This window comes from Vulpes lagopus, chromosome 23, assembly GCF_018345385.1.
Source record: "Vulpes lagopus strain Blue_001 chromosome 23, ASM1834538v1, whole genome shotgun sequence".
Lineage (NCBI taxonomy): Eukaryota > Metazoa > Chordata > Mammalia > Carnivora > Canidae > Vulpes > Vulpes lagopus.
This window is the reverse complement of record NC_054846.1, coordinates 24793827-24817366: the sequence shown is the minus strand read 5'-3', so window position 1 is coordinate 24817366 and position 23540 is coordinate 24793827. Positions and strand designations below refer to the sequence as shown.

The 23540-nt window shown below is 40.8% G+C and overlaps 1 protein-coding gene across 1 annotated transcript in view; it reads left to right on the top strand.

Moving 5' to 3' along the window:
• The window catches only part of SLC17A8 (solute carrier family 17 member 8), a 44616-nt gene extending 21801 nt beyond the window's left edge, over positions 1-22815 (top strand). The window contains exons 4-12 of the mRNA XM_041737849.1: positions 1409-1523; positions 2830-2917; positions 7142-7228; positions 7586-7725; positions 7851-8000; positions 8941-9073; positions 15528-15638; positions 19463-19590; positions 21022-22815. Coding sequence (XP_041593783.1) covers positions 1409-1523; positions 2830-2917; positions 7142-7228; positions 7586-7725; positions 7851-8000; positions 8941-9073; positions 15528-15638; positions 19463-19590; positions 21022-21363 — 1294 coding nt within the window. The 3' untranslated portion in view covers positions 21364-22815. The remainder of the gene's footprint in view (positions 1-1408; positions 1524-2829; positions 2918-7141; positions 7229-7585; positions 7726-7850; positions 8001-8940; positions 9074-15527; positions 15639-19462; positions 19591-21021) is intronic.
• The last annotated feature ends 725 nt before the right edge of the window (positions 22816-23540 follow it).

Genomic DNA, 23540 nt, shown 5'->3' with positions numbered 1-23540 from the left:
AACACCCAGTGCTCATCCCATCAAGTGCCCCCCTCAGTGCCCATCACCCAGTCACCCCCACCCCCCACCCACCTCCCCTTCCACCACCCCCAATTCCTTTTCCAGAGTTAGGAGTCTCTCATGTTCTGTCTCCCTTTCTGATATTTCCCACTCATTTTTTCTCCCTTCCCCTTTATTCCCTTTCACTATTTTTTATATTCCCCAAATGAATGAGACCATAAAATGTTTGTCCTTCTCCGATTGACTTACTTCACTCAGTATAATACCCTCCAGTTCCATCCACGTCGAAGCAAATGGTGGGTATTTGTCGTTTCTAATGGCTGAGTAATATTCCATTGTATACGTATAAAAAAAGAGAAAAATGAATGTAAAAAATGTATAAAAGTGTATAAGAATGTATAAAAAAGAGAAAAATAGAAGAGGAGAGATAATCAAATAGAATAAAATTGGATAGAACATATTTTAATTCATTGCACACTTAAGTATTGGTTTTTGAATATTGGTTGAGTATTGGTTTTGGTATTTGGTTTTTGAGTATTGGTTTTGAATACGTTGTGTGCAATATAAAATATATGCTGTTTTATGGGTTAAGGTAAAAAAAAAGTTTGAAAGTCCATACCATCAGATGTCTTTCATGCCCTTGAAATTCTTTAGTAGGTGCACAAGCCTGACTTTATTTACTTACATTCTTGGCTAATTTGTGTCTTCCATTTATGGTCACTTACTGACTATTCTTTTCAAAAAGTGATAAAATACTGGCTCATATTGTCTCCAGGGTTACTGCCCACATTTCTGCCATAAAAATAAATCACACATAATATTTCCCAACATGTTAAAAGGGCTGATGCATCATTAGTGTATGAGAAAGAAAGAAAACACTGCTTGTCCTCTTTTCCCAGATGGGTGGTCGGGGCAGAGAGGAGAAGACAGGTGGCACTGGGTAGGGACCTGGGGGTTCTGACAGATACACACCCTGTGCTTGGCTGGTCCTAGGACACAGACTTCTTTCAAAGAGTATGGCCTTCTGGTCAAATGACAGCAGAGTCATGAAGGAGGAGATATAATCCAAACATAAGAGTCAGAATGAGTCAGTTGGGTAGAACCAAGCAGAATGGTGCATCTCCAGCAAGCTCACTTCACCTTGGTCAACCTCCAGCCTTCATTCAGGGAGGACGTCCCTGTACTGCCAAAAATCTGTCCATAATGGGTCTAGGGATGAGCTCAGGACTTAAAGCTACCCAACAGTTTAGCTGGGGTCACACCTGAGCCTGACATGACATCTGTTTCTCTGTTTATTAGTTTCCATGGTGATATTCCATGGGTCGTGAGGTTCATTTCCGATGTTAAACCGAAGTGCCCACCCACAAAGGGAGGCTTGCCCAACTCACACAGTGTTTTGGTCCCTCAGGGTCTTTGGAGCCGCCATCTTCTTAACATCAACCTTGAACATGTTCATTCCTTCTGCGGCCAGAGTGCACTACGGCTGTGTTATGTGTGTCAGAATTTTGCAAGGTCTAGTGGAGGTAGGAGATTCCTTCTTTAACGGGTTTTGATGCCACTACCTGCAGTATGGTCCTCTAGATGATTCAGCTTCTAAAGAAAACCTGCGCTACTTAATTTTCTGGTCTTCCTGCTTGTCCCGCTATTTCCCCTTCCTAGTTTTCATGACAATCATGTATACTTTAATTAAAATGCCTTGGATGATTACAAATTTATACACAATGAAGAGTCATTTCCTAGAATGTAGAATTTCACATGAGCCAGCAGCGATCTCAGAGATAATCTAACCCAACCCTTGTCATTTAATAAATAATGAAGCAGAAGCCCCGGTCCTATAGTTCACGTAGCAGGGGCGCTTTCCACAAAAACAATTTAAATGGATTTGTTAATAAATCTGTAAAATTCCTAGAGTGTAATATTACACAAAGATTTCACTCAAAGAGTTGTTGAATCCCTATGTCATACACTGGAAACTATTATAACACTGTATTTTAACTACACTGGAATTAAAAAAAAACAATAAAAAATTTTAAAAATGTGAATCTAGGAAAAATGCAAAAACCAGTCCTTCCTCAAGAGCAGTACAAAAACAGATGGTGGGCTAAATCAGGCCATAGTTTCCTAAGCCCTGATGTAGAGCAATGTTTCTCAAGCTCATTCACCTCTAACCTTCGTTGCTTTTGTCATATCCATGTACAATTTGTGCTTTGTTTGCCCACAGTGTTTCCCTAGATCAATTCATTAAAAAAAACAAAAAACAAAAAACAAAACCACACACCGAAAAAGAACCTCATCGTAAGCAACAATATTTTTGAAATCATGGGTTTCACATGCCAGGTACCTTTTTTCTTAAACCCTATTAGAGTATATTTGCGCCAATTCTGATTTAAAAAAAAAAGTAGTTTGTTGTAGCAACTCAAATCCAACTCTAGTTCCACTAGAGGGACATATACCACACTTTGGGAAATTCTGATGGGTGGAAAGAACATGATATGCACAGCCATGAAGAGTAGAATGTACTCACTCAATGGCTCTTAGCCTCAGATTCTGTATCTTGGAATGAGGGGATGGACCAGCTGATTGCAGAAATCCCTTTCTGCACCAATATTCTATAATAATATGGACTATAAAGGCCCTTTCCTCACCATTCTTATGTTTGAACTGATATTCAAATTGCAGCATCTGTGCCATGAGTTAAAATAGCTGACACAAGCTATTTATGAATTGGGTTTTTACACTGTAGCCTCTCTTAAAGAAGCAAGATCCACATATTAAACACCACAGAAACTGTAGTCAAGTCAAAAAGTCTATTTTCAACTCTTTCACCAGGGTGTGACCTACCCAGCCTGCCATGGGATGTGGAGTAAGTGGGCACCACCTTTGGAGAGAAGCCGACTGGCCACAACCTCTTTTTGTGGTAAGTGTATTAGAATCATAAGTTTTACTTAGGGAAGCTTCGGCTTCACGTGAAGACCCTACTATGTAGAATTTCTTTTGTTCATATAACAGAAGTCCAAAGGTGAGTGACTGCTGGTATTGGTTTTACTGCTCGTAATCTAGCATGTTATGACTTTCTACTCCATTGTCCTAGGAGTGATAACTTTTTACTCTCATACTTGTTCCTCAGGTTCACAAGGTGGCTGTTAGAGCTCCAGGCATCAAGTCCACATTGAAGGCAGGAAGAAGTGGGGATGGTTGTCCTAACTACATCTCTTCCTATTATCAGCAAAGCAAAAGCTTTCCCAAAACCCCTTAGCAGGCCTTCACATATTTCCTTGGCCCTAATTGTGTTATATGTTTCATCAACTGCAGAGGCAGTGAGGAAACCAAGTGCAAGCTTTTCCAGCACCATTAGTAGAGAAAGATGGAAAACAAGGGGTAGGAAGTGGTTGTTGAATGAGCCAACAAATGGTATTTGTTGAAGTCAAAAGCAGAAAGGAGAGAATCATCAAGTATCTTGCTCTTGTTTTTACAGATAGAGAAACTGAAACTAAAGTGTAAAGTTAATTTCATTGAACGGAAAATGAGGTTCAAGGTCACATTGGGCATGAAATCGGAGCTAGACCACCTGAGTCTTAATTCAGAACTTTCCTCACTACACATACAATGTACATGTTATAGGACAGATCTGTTAATTAATTTTTGTCATTATAGTCCAGATGAAAAAGAAGCCATCCACCTCACCTGAAAGTATGTCAGTGGTCTTAAGTAATTCCTGGGTGACCCACCTTCACCTTGCTGAGGTTGTCTTACTCTAAGTCATGGGAGTGGCCTTCTCTGTATCTCTGGAATAATCAGTGTTCCAAGCGTCTACCTAGATGCCAATCAATAATTTAACAAGGACAGTGCAGGCTGACCCCATTAACGCAATATATTTTCCATTTTTTTTTTTAATGGAGGAAGGGGCCCAGGCAGACAAAAGTGCCTTAAGTCATGAAAGTCACAACGGGGACTGGGGAAAATTAGGATCACAATTTAGCACTGCCTGGTTTTTCGAGCTAGTGTGCCTTTCCTAGGAAACACCAACCTATATTTCTTCTTTTTTTTTTTTATTCAGAGGCAGAGAGAGAGAGAGGCAGGCAGAGAGGTAGAGACACAGTCAGAGCGAGAAGCAGGCTCCATGCAAGGAGCCCGATGTGGGACTCGATCCCGGGTCTCCAGGATCAAACCCCAGGCTGCAGGCCGCGCTAAACCGCTGTGCCACTGGGGCTGCCCCCAAACTGTATTTCTTAGTGAAAAGGAGAAATAAAGCTTCCTCTTAATTTTTGTGAATATTTTAATTTATTTCTCCTTTTTACCTCCTTAATAATAATAATAAATAATATTATTATAATAATATAGAATAATATAAAATATCTAGAATAATGTATAAAATATTATATAATAATATTCTATATTATTATTAATTTATTATTTTATTCTATCATAAGGAATCCCTGGGACTTTGGTGTGAAGTATTCACCAATATGCCCATTTTATGCCTTGCTTGGAACTGTGTGTACAGCTGAGATATCTCTGCATCTTTAGCCTTTCTTGTCCTTAGAAACCATTTCTGTTCTCTTGTTTGTAGTTCAAGATCATCTCCACTTCGACTACTGACCTTGAGCCAATTCTAGAAGAAAATAAGATTCTGACCTTGTGGATTGTCAGATCCTTGATCTTATTTTCTTTGGATGGCTTATTTACAAGGCTTTTCATTTTGATTTGCCAGCAAAGCAGGAATGACTAGCTGCCACTCCCCATTCTTGGCGTCTTTATAACCCTTAAAGGGCTGATTTAAGAAATGGTTGACTCTCAAGGAAAGTTACCTGATCAAAGTCATGGGCTTTATTACTCTTCCCAGCTAAGGTGTGGCCTTGGTTTGAAAGAACAGCCAAGGAAAAATGTCATTAGAAGGAAACCCAAATTTGGGGTTAATCAGTTCTTACCAAAAAAGTAGTGGAGTTGGCAGGAATGTTAGGAAATATCTAGTGCAGTAAGTTTTCCCAGCTAGTAAGGACAGATTTAGGGACTCTCCTACTCCTGATGGCTACTCTTCCTCCTCATGCCACTCAACAAACACTGGAGGGCTCCTCTGTCCTCTACTGTCTGCCTACAGAGGGATCAAGGTGCAATCAGCTCCCCCAGGGCCCTGTGGGTGGCACACCCCACTGAGGTATGCTCAGGGGCTGTGGGTGTGACAGGAGATTACAGTCAGCCATGTCTAGAAGGAGGATGAAGAGTTTGTCTACTAGACAGGGAAGTTCAGTTTCAAGTATAAAATTTCCTCAATGAGAGAATTCTTACTATGAAGAATTAAGGGGCGTTTTTTGGGTAGAGGAGGCAGGATCACATTATGCAGTAGTTATGGAAAAAGGCTTTGGATTCCTACAGACCTGGTTCCTGCCATTCACACCGTATGCCCTCTGGCAACTTACCTCCCCTCCCCCAGCCTTGTTTTTTTTTTTTTTTTTCAGTTCAATAGACTTTATTTAGCGGTGAAAGCTTGAGGCAGGATGACCAAGCTGTTAGTTATTCCAATTACAAAAGAAACATCATAGACAAGGTGCCAGAAACCTAAGGTCTCCATAAAGCATTTCAATGGATTCAAGAGTGACTTAAAAGTATACAACAATGGAGATGACTCAAAGTAACATGACCAACTGTTTTTAAAGGGAAGTGATAGATAGGGAAGTGACATTGGTACCAATGCCAAGGAGTTGAAATAAGGGTTAAATAAAATCATAATGTCTAGAATCCTCAACACAGTAGTGGCCACACCGAAAGCCCCCAATGCATCCTAGGTGGTGGATTTATCTCCTGATCCTCCCTGTCCCTGGCATTCTCCTACCCCTCACGTCCTAGAAATTTGGCCCAGGGAAGACCACCTTCTTTCCACCCACAGCAGAGTCAAGCCTGAAGCTCTTTCTAAACAAAATGCCTTGGAATGCTTGTCTTACTGGTTTGAGGAAGTCTGAGGCTGAAAAAAATGCATTGTCATGCTGTACATTATAGTCTCATGATAGTTGGGGTTTGTGTGGAACTAATTACAGCTTACAGAACATCTTTGTGGACAAAGTTTATTTGAGTCTCAAAAATATCTCTGGGAGATAGAGATTTCATTCTCATCTTCTATCTGAGGATAATGACTCTAAGTGACTGAGAGACTCCCTCAGGGGTCATGATGTTCAAATTTAGGATTCCCAGGTTGTGCCTTTCCTGGCCAGTCAGGCCCAGCTTGGAAAGATAGGATTAATCTCTTTCTCTAGAAGATCCCCTTACTCCCATTTCTTGATGGTCTTCCTTAGCACTGAGATTTAAGGTACAGAATTTCCTGTTGCTGCTGCTCACTTTTTCTGAGCAAGATTTTTTTTCATTCACAGCCCAAAGCAAATTTCAGGTAATAATTTTTTTGGGGGGGAATCCAATGAATATTGATGGGAAGTTTTTAGGACTCGTGTTTCCACAGCAGATTATCATGGAGCTGTAGGGGACAGTGGAAACCAGGCCACTGCCTCTAGCATTCGTGATCTCGTCTAGACTAGATAAATATCCACCTGTAGGTAAAGTGTTTACAAGGTTAGGTGTTTACAAAGAAATAAACTTCAAATTGGGCCCATTCCGGGGGTAGATGGAGAGCAGCCTTCCTGTTCATTCTGCCATCCTCGAATAGAACTGTTTCCTGATTTTTTAAAAGAAACCAAGACTCGAAAAAGTATGATTTCTTAATAGTTTGAAGTCCCTCATTTAAAGACTGAGGTGATCATTCTTCTGAACCGTGAGCTCTGAAAGGCAGATCCATGTGCTCCTTTGCTTCCTATCTTCAGCCCATAGTATTGTACCTGGTTGAATTTTTCAAATCTCTGTTAGATTTTTTTTTCTGATCTGTTTTTTCTATTCTTTCATGTAATTCAAAATTGCTGTGCCTGAGTCATCTTTGCCCAATCCTTCCATGGTACCTGGATAAAGTCAAAGGGTACCCAGTGACCTTTCTCTCCTGGAAGCGCTATTTTAAGGTACACTGGGAGTGTGTCCCTCTGCACGGAGGCATTCTGGCTCTTGCTCAGTTTGATCCATCTTCATTTCCACAACAGGAACTCTAGATAGGTTGAAGGGGCCTGTGTGGCAGTTGTTCAGTTTCCTCCATGTTTTCTTGTTCTAGGCTCCTATGCAGGGGCAGTGATTGCCATGCCTCTGGCTGGGGTGTTGGTACAGTACATTGGATGGGCCTCTGTCTTTTATATTTATGGTGAGTAAGTTGACTTCATGAGTTCCCATGGATGACTCATAGAGTTGGTATTTCACTATATAATGGGGTTGGCTAAGAATTTACTCTATGAAAATAGAGGTTATTAAAACAAATGTATCATATAAATGGAATACTTGTCTGCTTAAGATTCTTTTAATGCTTATATTAAAGTAGAGTTCCTTAGTGAGAACAATATTGTCTTTCTTTAAATACCAGTTAACAACAACAACAGGCAAAGCAACAAAATAGTTTCTCCTAAATGAACATTGTGCCATGTGGGAATATTTTGAGAATTGGAATATTTAGAGACAGAAGACAAGGAAACCATAACTGTAAGCCTCTTGTTTTGTACTGCAGGCATTTTTGGGATTATTTGGTACACATTCTGGCTATTGCAGGCCTATGAGTGCCCAGCTGCTCACCCAACAATATCCAGTGAGGAGAGGACATACATAGAGACAAGTATAGGAGAAGGAGCCAATGTGGTTAGCCTCAGTGTAAGTACAGATGGAAAGACCAAGACTTATCTCTTTCTCTTTCTCTTAGTGATTGTGTTGTCCTCTTAAGAAAAATTACATGTCAATATAGTTACTAAATTTCTCATGGTATTTTTACTCTCTAGAAATTTAACACACCGTGGAAAAGATTTTTCACGTCATTGCCGGTTTATGCAATCATTGTGGCAAATTTTTGCAGAAGCTGGACTTTTTATTTGCTGTTAATAAGTCAGCCTGCTTATTTTGAAGAGGTCTTTGGATTTGCAATAAGTAAGGTAAACACAGAGACGCTTCAAATATTCTTGAACTTTAAATCTCTTGCTTCTACTGAGAAAATCTTTGTGTGATAAAATAATTAAATTGCTGATCAAAATTCATAATGCTCCTGTGACATCAAATACCCTAGAAGTCAGACAGGTTTTACATCCTAGGCACAGTATACATAGCTATTTAATATCTTCTTCATAAGGATCAGGGCTGTATTAAGCTGCTTTTAAAGATATATGTTCTATCCGAGCTCAAAGTGGTTTTGAAGCTAAACTCAACCACTGCATATGAGGTAAGGATACAAAGATTTCCAGGTAAGATGTTTTTGTGGGGTTCCCCCCCCTATAAATTACTCGGTGAGTAGCAGTAAGGGCCTTAAAGCTCATTTTGCAGACCACCCATTTTTCTGTAATGGTAGTTGTAGCATTAAAAACCATTGCCTTGTATGGTTTAGAAAGAACCTCTTTCAATATCCTCAGCCATTGCCAATATTTCAGGAAGGAAAGATGTAGCTGGTGAAGCATAAACCATCATCATGAAAGACATGACCTCCTTTCTACAAGGGAAAGAACAGCGGCCGTAGAGGTCGATGTGTGCATAGCTCCCGGTACTGTCTGAAGTGACCGTGGAGAGCTAGCAGAGGCAAGTCACAGTGCTTGCCATCAGTCAAGGCTCACTCTGTGCCCAGTATTTGACTATCCTGTGCCAGGTGTTATGGCAGGTGCTGGGGATGAATGGGAGATGAATACCAGTTGGGTCTACCCTCAAGGAGCTTCCAATCTGGTACTTAAAATTATTCACTCATTCATTGTTTATTATAAAATTCAGGACTATCTGAGTGCCAGGTAATTAGATAATTAAACTTGGTTGTGGGGGGGAGCAGGGAATTAGGGAAGTGAATCTCTCCAAAGCAGCTAGAAATAGCTCATTGTTCTTTATTCATTCCAGGTGGGCCTCCTGTCAGCAGTCCCACACATGGTTATGACTATCATTGTGCCTATTGGAGGACAGTTGGCTGATTATTTAAGAAGCAGAAACATTTTGACCACAACGGCTGTCAGAAAAATCATGAACTGTGGAGGTACTATGGATTTCATTGGTGGCTTAGGCAGCCTTTAGAGAATGAGGTGAAACTCAATTGAGCGTCCGACTCTTGATTTTGGCTCAGGTCATGCTCTCAGGGTTGTGAGGTTGAGCCCAGTGTTGGCTCCATGATCAGCGGGCAGTCTGCTTCTCTCCCTTTCCCTCATCCTCTGTCCCTCCCCAGCTTGCTCTCTCTCTCTCTCTCTATTTCTCGATCTCTCTCTATTTCTCTCTTTCAAAGTCCATCCTCTGGCAGATACTTGAGTGTCCATCACACCCCCACCAACTGGCCATTCAGTCAAAACTTGTGCAGCCTGAGATAGGACAACTTAGCTGGCAAATCTGTACACATCTCCCAGAAATGCTTCTTTCATCTGCTCTAGGCCAAAGCCAATTTCCTGTGACATATGTTTATTGTGTATCCTTCCCATACATTCTCCCAGTCACATAATCCTTTGCTTATGTAGATATTTTCCCTTATCACCTTCCCTTTCTACACATACAGGTTTTGGTAAGAAACCCAAGAAAGACATTTCCTCTGAATGGTCTTCTTTCCTCTCAGCATATGCTGGTGTATGGGTAGGCACACACACAAACACACCTCATTCTCTTTTCTACTTTCACTGAGTTCCTGCTTTATGTTTTGATTTTGCAAAGACAAAGTAAAAGCCATGTGATTTTCCAAAAGAGGTAAGGAAAAGTAATTCTGAACCCCCGCAATGTTTATGATTGTTCACCTTTTAAAAAATCTTCCACTTTTTCCTTATCCCTTTTTGTGTTTGTGTTTTAAATTTAGCATTTATTGGATGCTTTCTGTGTATAAAATCTGACCAAGGAGTTTGGGAATAGTCTGTGGGCATCAGATCTCCCCTCAGTTTGACTGCTGGCCCCAGGCAGAAATGGTTGGCTATGCCATTAACGTGAACTTTTTTATAGGAGACTGGAGGTTGGCAGTGGGTGAGAGGTGGGTGAGGGGTGAAGCTCCCTGGTGGGGGAGAGGTGAAGCTCTGTGGCACTGCATTTGTGGTAGCCAAGGTAGACAGAATAATGCTCCCCGCCCCCACCAAATGTTCATGTTCTGATTCCCAGAATTTGTGGTTATGTTTACCTACATGACAAAAGGAACTTTGCAGATGTGATTAAATCAAGGATCTTGAGATGGGGAGATTATCTTGGATTATCTGGATGGATCCAGTGTAATCACGACGTTCCTTGTAAGAGGAGGCCAGAAGCTCAGTCAGAGGAGCTAGGATGATAGAGGCAAACGTCAGTGTAATACAGCCACAAGCCAGGAATGTAGACAGGCTCTAGAGGTTGGAAAAGAATGGGGTTTCCCTAGAGTGTCCAGAAGGAGCACAGCACTGCTAACATCCTGATTTTAGCTCTCTAGGATCCATTTTGGACTTCTGATGTCCAGTCCATTTTGGACTTATGATTGTTAAGTCTGTATTATTATTTCAAGCCACCAAATTTTTGAAAATTTGTTACAACAACAATCAGAAACTAATACAGGAGCCAAATTCCTCTCCTCCGATGATCACATTCTGGCCCAGCTGAATAGTCCCCTCCATACCAGGCCCTGAGTATTTCTTTCCATCTCTGACTTTGCTCACTCCCTTGCTCTTTACTGTGAGTTCAGCTCACCTTCACTTCTCACCCTAGTCCTTGCCACATGTCCTTCCACATGGGTTCATCTTCCCTCCTGTGAAGTCCACCTCAACCTCCAGTGACTGCTCCTTCCTGTACATATACTTGGTTGATAACTCATCACGTCCTGCTTTATTATAGTTCTTGCAGGAAAGTGTTTTAGGCAGAGAGAGTAGCATGAGCAATGGCCTCAAGGCAGGCATGAATGTGGCATGTTAGAGCAGAAGGAAGGAAAGTCAGAATGGGTGGAGCTTAAGGAGTGAGGTAGAGAGCGACAGGAGATGGGACCAGGATGCTCGACTAGGGCCAGATCTTGGGAGGCTTCATAGATGTGCACAGAGCTTGGATTTTATTTGGAATGCCCAGGGAAGCAAATAGAGGGTTTAAAGCAGAGAAAGTGACATGATTTGATTTATGTTTTTAAATCTGAAGAGTAGAAGATAGAACATAAGAGTAAAAGAAGGGAGACCAGCTAGGAAGCTATTTCATTTATTCTGTCAAGAGAATATGGTGAGTTGAACTAAAGTGGTACCAACGGAAGTAGAGAGAGTGGGAGGGATTTCTAAATTCTCCAAACCTAACTTTCTTCTTTAAAATCTGAATAATAGTATTTACTTCCAATGATGGTTATGAATGTTAAATGGGATGATGTACAAATACACCTAGCATGGATTCAACCTATAGAAGGTTCTCAACATATGTCAATGCCTTTTTCCTCTTCTGTGTTTAAGACACTGACAAAACAGAAGTTTTCTAAGGAAGCATTCAATAACTATATGCTATTCAAATGTACCCATGGTCAAAATTATGCAACCTCTTAACCTCGAAGTTGAAAGAAAATTCTGGATTTCAACCCCACTTGCACAACTGCATCTCAAGCCACATGCCTTGAGGACTCCGAATCTATTTTGTAGGACTATCTTGCTCTGTTTAATTTTGCCCCGATCACTTCAGCCATCATTCCTCCATAATCGATAGTGTTGGTGTTGGGTGGTGGTGGTGGTGAGAATTCTCAACAATTTTGAAATACCAATGAAGTAACTTTTGAGAATAAATTTTTTTTTGTTTTAGACACTAGAATGCAAATACAGAATCTCCCTAGCATCTGCCTCATCTTTAAAAAACACACAAAATAGCATCATCAACAAAAACCAAACCACAAACCTCTTCACATGTCTTTTTATGTCATTTTATATTTTGTAATAGCAGGACCAGTGAGTTCCACATTGTATGTTTTAAAAAATGGTTGTTCTATTCTGCTTATATACAAAGATGCTAGACTAGAGATGAATACGTGAAGAGAGAGTTTTGTGCCATCACCGAGTAAGCCAGATTGATTTGGACAAAACAAACACTTGCATGATCTTCTGGAGAATTTAGTTGGTTTCATGTTCTCTGAGAAGAAATATAGAGGACATTTTTTGTCGGAGAAGGATCACACATTTCCTGGAGTCTGTCACCTTTCTTTTCTTTCCATAGGGATGTTTGCTGCTAGAATCGTTTAAAGAAAACAGATCACCTAAGACATGAAGCTCTGTTCTAGTTCATTCTCGATCAGGGCACATCTCCAAGATCCTCAAAACCAGATGTCAAATCCTTGTACTTCCTTCTGTAGTATGTGTAAAGTGAGACTGGGAGAAAAAAGTCTCGTCTGGCTGAATTGGTTGCCTGTGTGAACTTTAGATTGTTTTAATATGAGATGAACATTTTTCTCAGACCTTTAAATCCTAGTTCTGTTTCTCTTGTCAGCTCCAAAGAGGTTCACGTCCAAGGTTTTTTGATCACCTCTGAGGTTCACATTTTATTCTCAAGCTCCTAAAGCATACAGTCCTATCTGTAGCATTTTTCGCTGTTGGTAAGAACCATTTAGGCTCTTAATTTTTTTTTCTCCCTTTGGAAATCTACTATTTGGCAAAGATCATCCCCCCCATCCCTTACAGATGAACCAGTGTATCATTTGTAAGTTTTATTCTTCACAATATCTCTGTTCTAATTCTTTGGAGGAGTTAATTCTTTGGTACAACTTTTGCCTAGAGTATTAAGATAAAAGAGGTTTCAGCCAGATGCCTTGATATTTAAGACAGGTTGAGTCTTAAGTACATACAGTTTGTATATAAAACACTAGCAATTTTTCCTTATATATATGACTTAAAACGTCGAAACAAAATTGATTAACGAGTAGATGTGGTATAAAGCCCACAGTGGATAAGCACTACTGTTTTCGTTTCATCTGATTCTCTTTAAAAGATTTTTTAAAGAAGATCTTATTTTTTATCTATCATCTATCTATCTACCCATTATCTATCTATCATCTATCTATCTATTATCTATCCATTATCTATCATCTATTTATTATCTTCTATCTATCATCCATCCATTTAGGGAGTATGGGGGCTGGGCAGAGGGACAGAGAGTGTTAAGCAGGCTGCATGCCCAGCACGGAGCCTGAGGCCGAGCTTCATCTTATGACCTGAGACGGTGACTGGAACTGAAACCGGGAGCTGGTAGCTTAGCCACTGAGCCACCCCAGGGCCCCATCATCTGATTCTCTTTGATGCCCATCTAAAAGAATTACTGGTGCTTGCCATGTTTCTTTGACAGTGTGGGGAAAATGAGCTCAGAAGGTAAGCAACGTACCAAGGTCTACGGAAAGTGTTTTCACTTGTGTTTCAACCTAATTGTCTTGGTTCTGCGTCCCATTTCCTTTCCTTTGCATCAATTCACCAAATATTATTTGTTGAATGCCTGCTGTACACTGGCTGGGCTCTGCCTTGAACGTGGTACCCTGTAGGGGGACCAAAACACAAACTAAGACTCAGGAAGCAGTGTTGAAAGGTCCTGTGAGATGAGTGAGAGGGGAGAGGCATGGGCTCCACTGCAGGGAACAAGGGCGGCTGGCAGGGGAGGGGGGGTTGGCGGGGGGGATTCTGAGAGGAGGCTGCATTTGAGCTGGACTTTAAAGGATAGGAAGGTTGCTTTAGAAAAAGAGAACTAAGTATTGGGAGAAGAGCATCCTGGGCAAAGGAAGAGCCCGTGAAATACGTCAGGGGCTTGGAACCGTGTTGTGAGTGGGAAATGGCTCAGGGATCCGTGGGACAACAACAGAGGGCCTTATGTGGCCTGGGGGTGCAGATTGGACTGGAACAGCGAGGAAGGCTGATTGCACCAAACTGATAATGTGGAACCTTGACGAAAGTTAAGCCAAGGGTCAAGGGACTAGATTTGTGGCTTAGGGAGAGAGTGATGTGGAGAATGGGTCAGAGGAGGGAGAGATGGGGAGACCATTAAAGCAGCTACTGAGGTAGGCCAGGGGAGAGGTAATGGGGCCAGGACAAGACAGTGGCAGAGGGGAAAGTAGAGGTCAGATTTGATACCCTAGATTTGTGTGGGAAAGCTGAGGAAGAGTGAGAAGTAGCCAAGATGATTCTGAGATTTCTACGTTTGACTTTTTTTTTTTTTAAGATTTTATAAAAAAGTAATCTCTATATTCAATGTGGGGCTCACACTTGCAACCCTAAGATCAAGAGCCAGCCAGGTGCCCTACTTTTCGTCGACTTTTGAGCTGTGCTTGTGTAACAGGCACTGCATTTGATGCCTTATATTCCCAATTTTGTTTAATCTAGTGTCCAACAAGATTGCAGTATTAGCCCCATTTTGGGGGATGAGGCATCGAAGGGGTGTAGCGACATGTCTAGGGTCACATACTTAGTGATTGGTCATGGAATCTGAGCCCAGGCTTGTCTGACTCTAAAGTCTGAAGTCTGATGCTAAATATTCTCTAAAAGGGAATATAGTTTCACTTTCCTCCAGTAGCCAGACCATTCACAAGGTTCTAAACATGGGTGGGTAGGTTAATCTAAAGAAGAGAGAACATGGTGGGGGTGATGTGGTGGTGGTGGTATTTGTTTAGAAGTAAAACATAGGGGAACAGTGTGGTATGAGTATGTGGTCTTTGAGGTAACTACAGAGCGGGTGGGCGGTGTCTGGAATCAGCAGTCTCCAGAACAAGGCATCATTGTCTTCCACCTCCCAGCGCATTTCATATACCTGGAAATGGCACTTAGACCATCTTTGGGTCTGCTCTTGACTGAAGTTGTGTGTGTGTGTCTGTATGTGTGCCTGTGTGTGTGTTTTGTGAGAAGGAACATCTTCATAATTTCCTCATCCTTTTTTTTTTATTGTACCAGATTCACTTATTTGGAATGAAAGGAACAGAAAGTACTTTTGTCCTGATCTACTTCTGTGCGAATATCTCATGGTTTTATGAAGAGGCCTGAGAGCTTGGCAAACTTCTGAAAGGGAGGGATTTTTGCCTTATGCTTTAAAAGAAGTGAAGTGCTGCTTTCTGTTTCAGATATTCACTGCAGCTTTCTGGTCATTCCTGGCAACGTATATTAGAGTGTTGTCATTCTATTTTTCTGTGAGAGGCCATAACTTATAGAATCAAAGGGGGATCTTTGACAGTACATGAGAGAGTTTTAGTGTTTAGAAATGGCAGGGGCAACTACCCATGGAGCAACTAATAATAAAGATTCCCTATCCCAGGGGCATCTTTGGAACGTGCTGGAGCCATTCAGTATTCAGAGTGCACCTGTACACTGGAAGGCTCACGGAACCCCTAGGTGGTATTAGCATAGTCATGTGGTCATGAAACCCCCTGGTAATGTTGTGAGCAATGTGCCAGCAGTTATATACTAGAAACTTAGGTCTGTAGAAATACGAAAAGATTCTCATTTGATAAATTCATGAACTGAGCCAAATGACATGAAAACAACATTTTCCCCCCCTGCTGTTTCCATTTGCAGGTTTTGGCATGGAGGCAACCTTACTCCTGGTGGTTGGCTTTTCCCATACCAAAGGGGTGGCCATCTCCTTTCTGGTGCTTGCTGTAGGATTTAGCGGCTTTGCTATTTCAGGTGATGTGTCCTTTGGTTTTCCACATCTTTTCTACAGATTCAGCAAGTCTTGGGAGGAAGGAAGGAGAAGGGAATATTGTTTCACTTTCCCTCAGTAGCCAGACCATTCACAAGGAGCAGGTTACTGGCTAGACGGTTTCATAATGTGGGGTTGATTTTTTAAGATCGCTGAGGACCAGGCCTGGGAGCCCAGTCGAGCTGGGATTGTCCCTACTTCCCTGCTTGGAGAAAGACACAAAATGCAGACACCCCCCTGAGCCACAGGCAGAGGCATAAGCATGTGTCCCAAGTGAAGGGGCATGTTCATGCCTCTGGACCAGGTCACCCTACCTCACAGAGGCTCTTGTGACATTTTCAGTCCTCACTTTGAACTAGAGAACGGCTAACATCAGCCCAAACGTCAGGTGGCAGAGTCATTTGACATAGTGTCCTAAAATTCAAAGTTTTTTGTTTTAAGTGGAAAGCTTCTTTAGATTTTGTCTTCTCCACAGCTTTCCTTCTCTAGAGAAGAAAGTGCAGGTCTGGCTGGCTCTAAGCCTCTGCTCTTTCTACTATTCTAGGCTGCCTGAGAGATCAGGGTAAGAATATCCCAGGGCAGAAAGATATGGAACCTCTGATAGTTTTTTAAACCATCCCCAAAATAAAGCCTTGGTCTTTTAGAAATAAATAGAGCTGCTCAACAGTGAAATTAAGGGGGAAAAAGTCTGTTTTAAAAGAAACATGCAGCTAAGAACTTGGGCTTGGAGAGGCATAAGCCTGATTTTGAGGCCTCTCTCTTCTCGTTGCTCTGCATAAAAGAAAAAAATGCTAAGTTATCTAAAATCCCAAGCCCTGGTTTCCTCATGGGATTGTTGGGAGATCTCCAGGAACTGGAGGTAGTTCTGCACCCGGGTGCATTTCCCAGGATAAGTCGGGGCTGTTTGCACTAGGAGGGATGTTACAGGGGGGGAAAAAAATCAGATGGTGTCCTCATAAAGTTTACATTCTAGTAGAAATAAAGCATTTGAAAACCTTCACCCAGGGCGAGAAGCACAACCAAACTAATAAGTATTCACTCTTGTGAATTGGATTGTTCAGTTATTATCCACTTTCACCTCGGGCTTCTCAAACTTTGACGCACATACAAACCACCCTGCAATCTTGCAAGATGCAGATTCTGATTCAGCAGGTTCCAAGTGGGGCCTGAGATTCAGCATCTCTCATGAGCTCCCCAGCACAGCTGCGGTGGCTACTACCGGGGTCTACACTCTGAGCAGCAAAAATTCTAAAGCAATTCGGCTGATTTCCAGCAGATGTTGAGGAACATCTTCCCCCTGTAGCTCTGTGCTGCAAAAGGGATTCATATCCTGTCTCCAGAGATAATGAAATATTTAGGTTCATGTCATTCCTGGTTACCAATTATGCCACGGGCAGGAGAGAAACGCAATATACCAAAAAACAGCACCTGCCTTTATTTATTTATTTACTTTTTTTTTTTTTTAAAGCACTTCCTCAGTGCTGGCGACTTTTTGACATGATCTTGTTTAATGCTCCTGACAACACAATGAGAGGGATATTGCTATATCCATTTTACCAGTGAGGATACCAGGGCTCAGAGAGGTGACTCAACTTGCTTATGTAACTTGAGTGGCTGGGATTGGAAAAAAGTTTTGCCTGACCAGTAGTTGCACTGTGGAGGAACAATAGACTTGGGGGTGATGATTCCTCAGGATCTGCTATGTGCCACCATAGACATGCTGGGGAAGACTGGGAACATTTGGGAAACGACTGTTAACAAAAGAGCTGAGACAGGTCGGTTAGGAAGATAGAGGGATGGATGACATTTGCTCTGAGAAATGTCCTGTAGAGAGAAGACAGACTTTCCTAGCTTGTGAGCTTTTGACTGTTTTGTTTTGTATCCGCCACAAAAAACAAAAACAAAAACAAAAAACTATCAGTATCTTGGTTTCTCAAAGATTTTTTTCTCCTAAACACCAGGATTGTGCAGCTAGAAATCTAAATCTTTTCTCACATTATCTTTAGCTGAACACAGATGCCTAGGCTTTGTATCAGAATATAATACTCAACAATCATATTAATTGCTTCTTATCTCTGGGTTCTTTTCTAATAAAGTGTTTATCTCTTTCAAATCAACAGTAAGATTAATTAATCTTGCAGCTGTTTTATATTCTGATTGTCTGACACTTTGATCTGAAAGAGAAGGTACATTTATTACAGAAAAGGTTTTCTCAAAATTCTCTCTGAATCAGAGGTAGGGAAAAACAACCAATGTGCCAGATTAGGGGAAAAAAATTTTTTTTTAAAATCCTATTTTCAGGTTCTTTGCTCAGAATAGAGAATGAAAAAGCAAGGCTAAGGGAAACAAAAACATGAATAAACAAAGCCTACAATCCCCTGCTGTAATTTCAATGGCTCGAATGCGTAATTAAACAATTATTTATCAAGTGCGTACCATGTACCAGACCCTTTGCCAATTCAGGGAAGATAGTGGTAAACAAGACCAATGGATAACCACCCATAAGGACCATTCGTATGGTTTTCACCTCTGTGTACCATGGACTTAACATCCATTATTTAACTTAATTCTTACAACAATTTTATAAGACTGATTATGCCAGCTGGTAGATGAAGAAGCAGAGGTTCTGAAGACTTCAATCCTTTGTCCACATTTGCATCTCAATCAAGCTGCCAGAGACAAGTCCATCTGACTCTAGAAAGTCCATCCAGCAAGAGCAACACTAGTAGAGTTGGGTCCCAGTGCGTGTGGCCTCCTCCTTCAGAGCCTAGCCCCTAGTGCCTTCCCCTGCCTTCACTGCTCTTCCTTCATTCCATTCATTTTTCTCTCTTGATAAATAGTTATCATTTTGGAGAAGATACTCAGAGAGGGAGACGCTGAGCCAGCGGCAGCCTCGGGCAGTGTCCCGGTGGTGGTAGTGGCACTGGTTGGCATCCCTATTCCCCCAGGCTCGACTCACAACTTTATGACTTTTTTTTAAAGATTTATTTATTTGTTTATTCAGAGAGAGAGAGAGAGAGAGAGAGAGAGAGAGGCAGAGACACAGGCAGAGGGAGAAGCAGGCTCCATGCAGGGAGCCCAACATGGGACTCGATCCTGGACTCCAGCATCATACCCCGGGCTGCAGGCGGCGCTAAACCACTGCGCCACCGGGGCTGCCCTCTTTATGACTTAAGTAGTCATCTTGCCCCCATATTAGAAGAGAGAACAAAGGCCTAAAAATTACTTAAGTGTTGGAAGTGAGATCCAAGACCAGCTTTACAGACTCCAAATCAAGTATGGATGTGGAAGTCTTGTGGAGGTCACGGGAGTTCTGCCAATGTTTGTGCAAATATTTGTTATCAGAAAAGTATCTTTCCCATTGGGCCATGTGGCCACCAAGATAAGCTTACCTCTGGTGGCCTTTTGGAAGTGAGCTGAGGACCGGGATGGGGAGAGTATTATGAGGCCAGATTTAGTTCTAATCGCACTGTAAACAATCGGTGCAGTTGTTTACTCTGAGTAAATGTGATCCTGTCAATTTTTTTTTCAGTATTGCCCAAAACACTGTTATTTTGGAGTTCTACCTAGGAGCATAGGTGTCATGAATCCCCCATGGAGGGTTCATGGGAGCCATTGCTGATCAATCACAGCACGTTTTTCTGCTATGCGCAGACAAAGCCTGACCATTCTCAACATAGCCACCTTGGGAGAGGTACCCATTAGTCATATGGTAGAGGAGACCAAATAGATTGATGAGAGTTGGGAAAAGCTGTGTAGTGCCCAAAATGTTCTGGACTCTGATTTTGAGGTTTTGGCTTCACCGTAGGTTTTAACGTCAACCACCTGGACATTGCTCCCCGCTATGCCAGCATTCTCATGGGGATCTCAAATGGAGTGGGAACCCTTTCTGGAATGGTTTGTCCCCTCATTGTTGGTGCGATGACGAAGCACAAGGTAATGGTCTCCTTTGGGGCTATGGGTTGCAGTATCAGAGACTGAAGTACTATGCAAACTTGAGAGCTCAAGGCTCTGCCTCAGCCTGTAAATCCTGTAAATGTGTATGTCTTTGACTTTGGCTGAGTCATTTGAACTTCTTTTTTCTCTCCTCCTCCTCCTCCCCCTCCTCCTCCTCCTCCTCCTTCTTCTTCTTTTCTTCTTCACTATTGTTTATTGATAGTAATAGGGCTGATTGATGTTTGGTTCCACATTTCCTCAACTGAGAAGTAAAAGCAGTGTGTATGGGGGAGGAGGTGAAATGAACATTATCCGGACGGTTTAGAGGCACGAGGAAGAAACTGATGTGATCAACTCAGGATAAATAATTTACCCAAGATTGTTTTATAATTCTAAGTAATTAAACTTTATAGCCCATTTCCACCTATTACTTAGCATGTTCTAGTGTAGAGATATTAGTTCTGTTATACTTCCTTATTGTGAAGAAAATGAACAAGACATTAATGGCCTTACCGGAGAACCTACAAAGGCAGGGCACTCGGTCATTACGGAGCCTTGTGCGTTTAGACAAGGGTGAGTAGTAGAGGAGGATCCCAGATCTAGCCGGAGTTCAACCAAAGGCCACATGGTTTCTTAGTCTCTGTCACTAAAAAGATTTTAGGATGCTGCTTTCCACAAATAAGAATTTTTTGATTCTATGGAGTTTTTACCCAATTTTTTCTTAGTTGGATTGCCTATTACTAATATGATTCCAGAAATTCTGCCAGCTTCTTGGAACAAATATATAAGTTAATTTTTCTTCTTTTTTTTAATAGAAAAGGAAGATGGGTTTTGGGGATTTTATAGGCAGAGGATCCAGATTTTCCCTCTCTGTTCATGAGATGATGGTATGGGTATCATGACCACTAAATTTCAGATATTAATTTCACCCAACTTTAAACCCAAATTTCCATCATTTTTTTGATTTACTGTATTTTACACAGAAAATTAGATTATAAATAAGCTACTGACAGTCAAGAGTGAGCATTTTCACAGTTGAAATATTGTTATGTATCCAATGGTAAACAAGAAGGAGACCTCTGATATTTAAAATGGTGGGTTCCTAAAGCAAATTTAATGTAACCTACCATATGAACGGAAATCCCATTTGTATATTTAAAAGACCTGTGAATGGTGCTGCATATATTTTTACATATTGTTTATTTTAAAAAGTATTTTTCTAAATTAAAAAAAATGCACATTCATTGTAGTTTTAACTTTATTTTTTAAACACTCAAATTCTGCTTGGCTCCTGGGCATGCTTCTGACACATGCCTTCCCTAGAAGTATAGCATTGCCTTTGGGTGTAGGCAGGAGATTTTGTCCCAGTGGAAGCCTAATCCCTATTTTTGGTTAAAACCCATTAGCTGGTACTCTTATTTCCTTGTTTAGACCCGGGAGGAATGGCAGAATGTGTTCCTTATAGCCGCCCTGGTGCACTACAGTGGTGTGATCTTCTATGGAGTCTTTGCTTCCGGGGAGAAACAGGAGTGGGCTGACCCTGAGAATCTCTCTGAGGAGAAGTGTGGAATTATTGACCAGGATGAATTAGCGGAGGAGACAGAACTCAACCATGAGAGTTTTGCGAGCCCCAATAAGAAGATGTCTTATGGTGCCACCACCCAGAATTGTGAAGTCCAGAAGAAATGGAGAGGACAGAGGGGAGTGACTCTCGATGAGGAAGAGCTGACATCCCACCAGAATGAAGAGGGAAGCTTTTCAGACACAGCCTAATGTCTGAGGGGCACTTTCATCTCTCCTTACCTTAGAACCAGAAAGTATCCATACTTATTGCCTTCCCTGTAGCCCAGCTTGCCAGAGGGTCAAATATGTGAACACTGGAGGTAGGAGGGGGGAGAAGAGGAGATCTAATCAGCATCAGAGAAAGAAAGGAAAAATATTATCTTGCAATGACACTTAACGGGCATAGAGCTTGCTCTCAGTTGAAAAAATGGGGATAAATATATAATTTTTTTGGATTGGCAGTTGACTCTTCTCAAAGAATTCTTTAAGAATTGAACTTATTCAGAAAAGAATGACTAGAAGAATAAGGGAGATAATACCATGCTGTTCAAAGAAAAATTGAAGGAACTGTCCGTATTTGGCCTGGAGCAGAGAAAACATTAGCTCTCACTACATTTCTGAGGGCATCCATGCAGAAGAGCATTTCCTATTCCCAGGAAAGGCTACTGCTCAGGGAGGCCCTGCATTGTGCCAGGTGCTTTAGAAGCGTTCTTACTTAATTTCCACACCACTGTGACATACGTTTCTTGTCTTCATTTTACAATTAAGGAAGCTAAAGCAACAAGATACTGAATTGCCCAAGGGCCAGGGCTGAGATTGGAGGGGTACAAAATAGGTGGCAGTTTCAGGGAAGAACTTTCCACCTCAATGTAGAGAAGACTTTTTTTTTTTTAAATAATGAAAACTGACACTGGAGAGGGTTGTCTTGGGGATAATATCTTATTTTGGAAAGCATGGGGGATGAGAAACATTTGGGTTGATGTGAAAGCATCGCCATTTTACAAGGGGCTGGATTAAAAGATCCTGGGTTTGGAGAGAGGTTAAAATGTAAAATGTTAAAACAAAACAAAACAAAACAAAACAAAACAAACAAAAAACAAGAAAGGAGAAAGAAAAGAAAAAGGAAAAAAGGTAAGTAAGATAGATAAATTTTCAGGCATCTGATGTCTAGAATGGCTGAGAAGAAAGCAAGGGCTTGACTAAATTTTGACCCTTCATGATATCAAGAATGTAGTTAAATAATGTCCCAGATTACTTATAGATCTTTAGGACATTTAGTAATTTAAGAAGTTGATTCATGTGTTTTATTAGGTGAAATTCTCTTGGAAGAGTCTTCTGGTTTAAAAAATGTATGTCTTTAGCCATTTCTGCTGGTGATATTTAGGAGTTTGATCAAACCATGCACAACTATGATTGAAGTATTCCTAATGGCTTTATTTGGAATGTTACTGGGGAAAAACCACAATAGTAATTATGCAGGGAAATGAAATGAAAGCATGTATGAAAGCACCTGTGGCAACTAGACGCATAGCTAATGTTGAAAAATTCATCTTTGATCATATAAGGCAATACCATGGATACTCTCTGGATATATTTTAAAATCTAATGGTATTTTAAAATTTAAAGCTGGCATGTAAAGGATTGTTTGAAAATAAAGTTATTTCCCTGTTCATTGGTTTTGAAAATTTTATTTCTACTTTCAGAAGAAAAATATAATGTCAAAGAAAAATTATAGATTTGCTTGTAACTTATTATCATAGAGTGTTTTTTTTTTTTTGTAAGTTCTCCCATATACATGTCTGGTACCTAATTGTACCAGCAGAGTTGCAGTGTATTTTTTAAAAAAGAACAATTCTGAAAGAAAGAAAGAATTGCCTGACTCTCTAGTAAATAATATCCTATATGTCATTGGTATATAATTTTTTATCATATATCTTTAAATCTCTTTAATGAGTGAATGTATGTATTCCCATAGAACAGTTCCTGGCATGTAGAAAGTGCTCAACAAACATGAGCCATCATCATCATTATCATCTTGCAGCCTTTCAACTTTTCATTTGAAAAGAAAGCAAGCTATATACTTTTCATCCATTAGCCATAGACTTTATTGTGAAAATCGTGCTGTTTTCTAAGTAAAAAAAAAAAAAAAAAATTAGAGAGAGAAATTTATGGTAGCCAGTGTTTTATTTTTTCTTCTGTTAATAAAGTCAAGTAACTATTAAAAGAACTCATGATAATCCTTAAGGTAATATTGTAGATTGCAATACAAAGTTGTATTTACTCCACCATTTAAACTCAATGTCCTATGTAGAAATCCCACATTTTGAGAAATCAAAGCATTTAAAGGGTGCCTGTAACTTGCCCTTCTAATATTAAAGAAAGAAAAA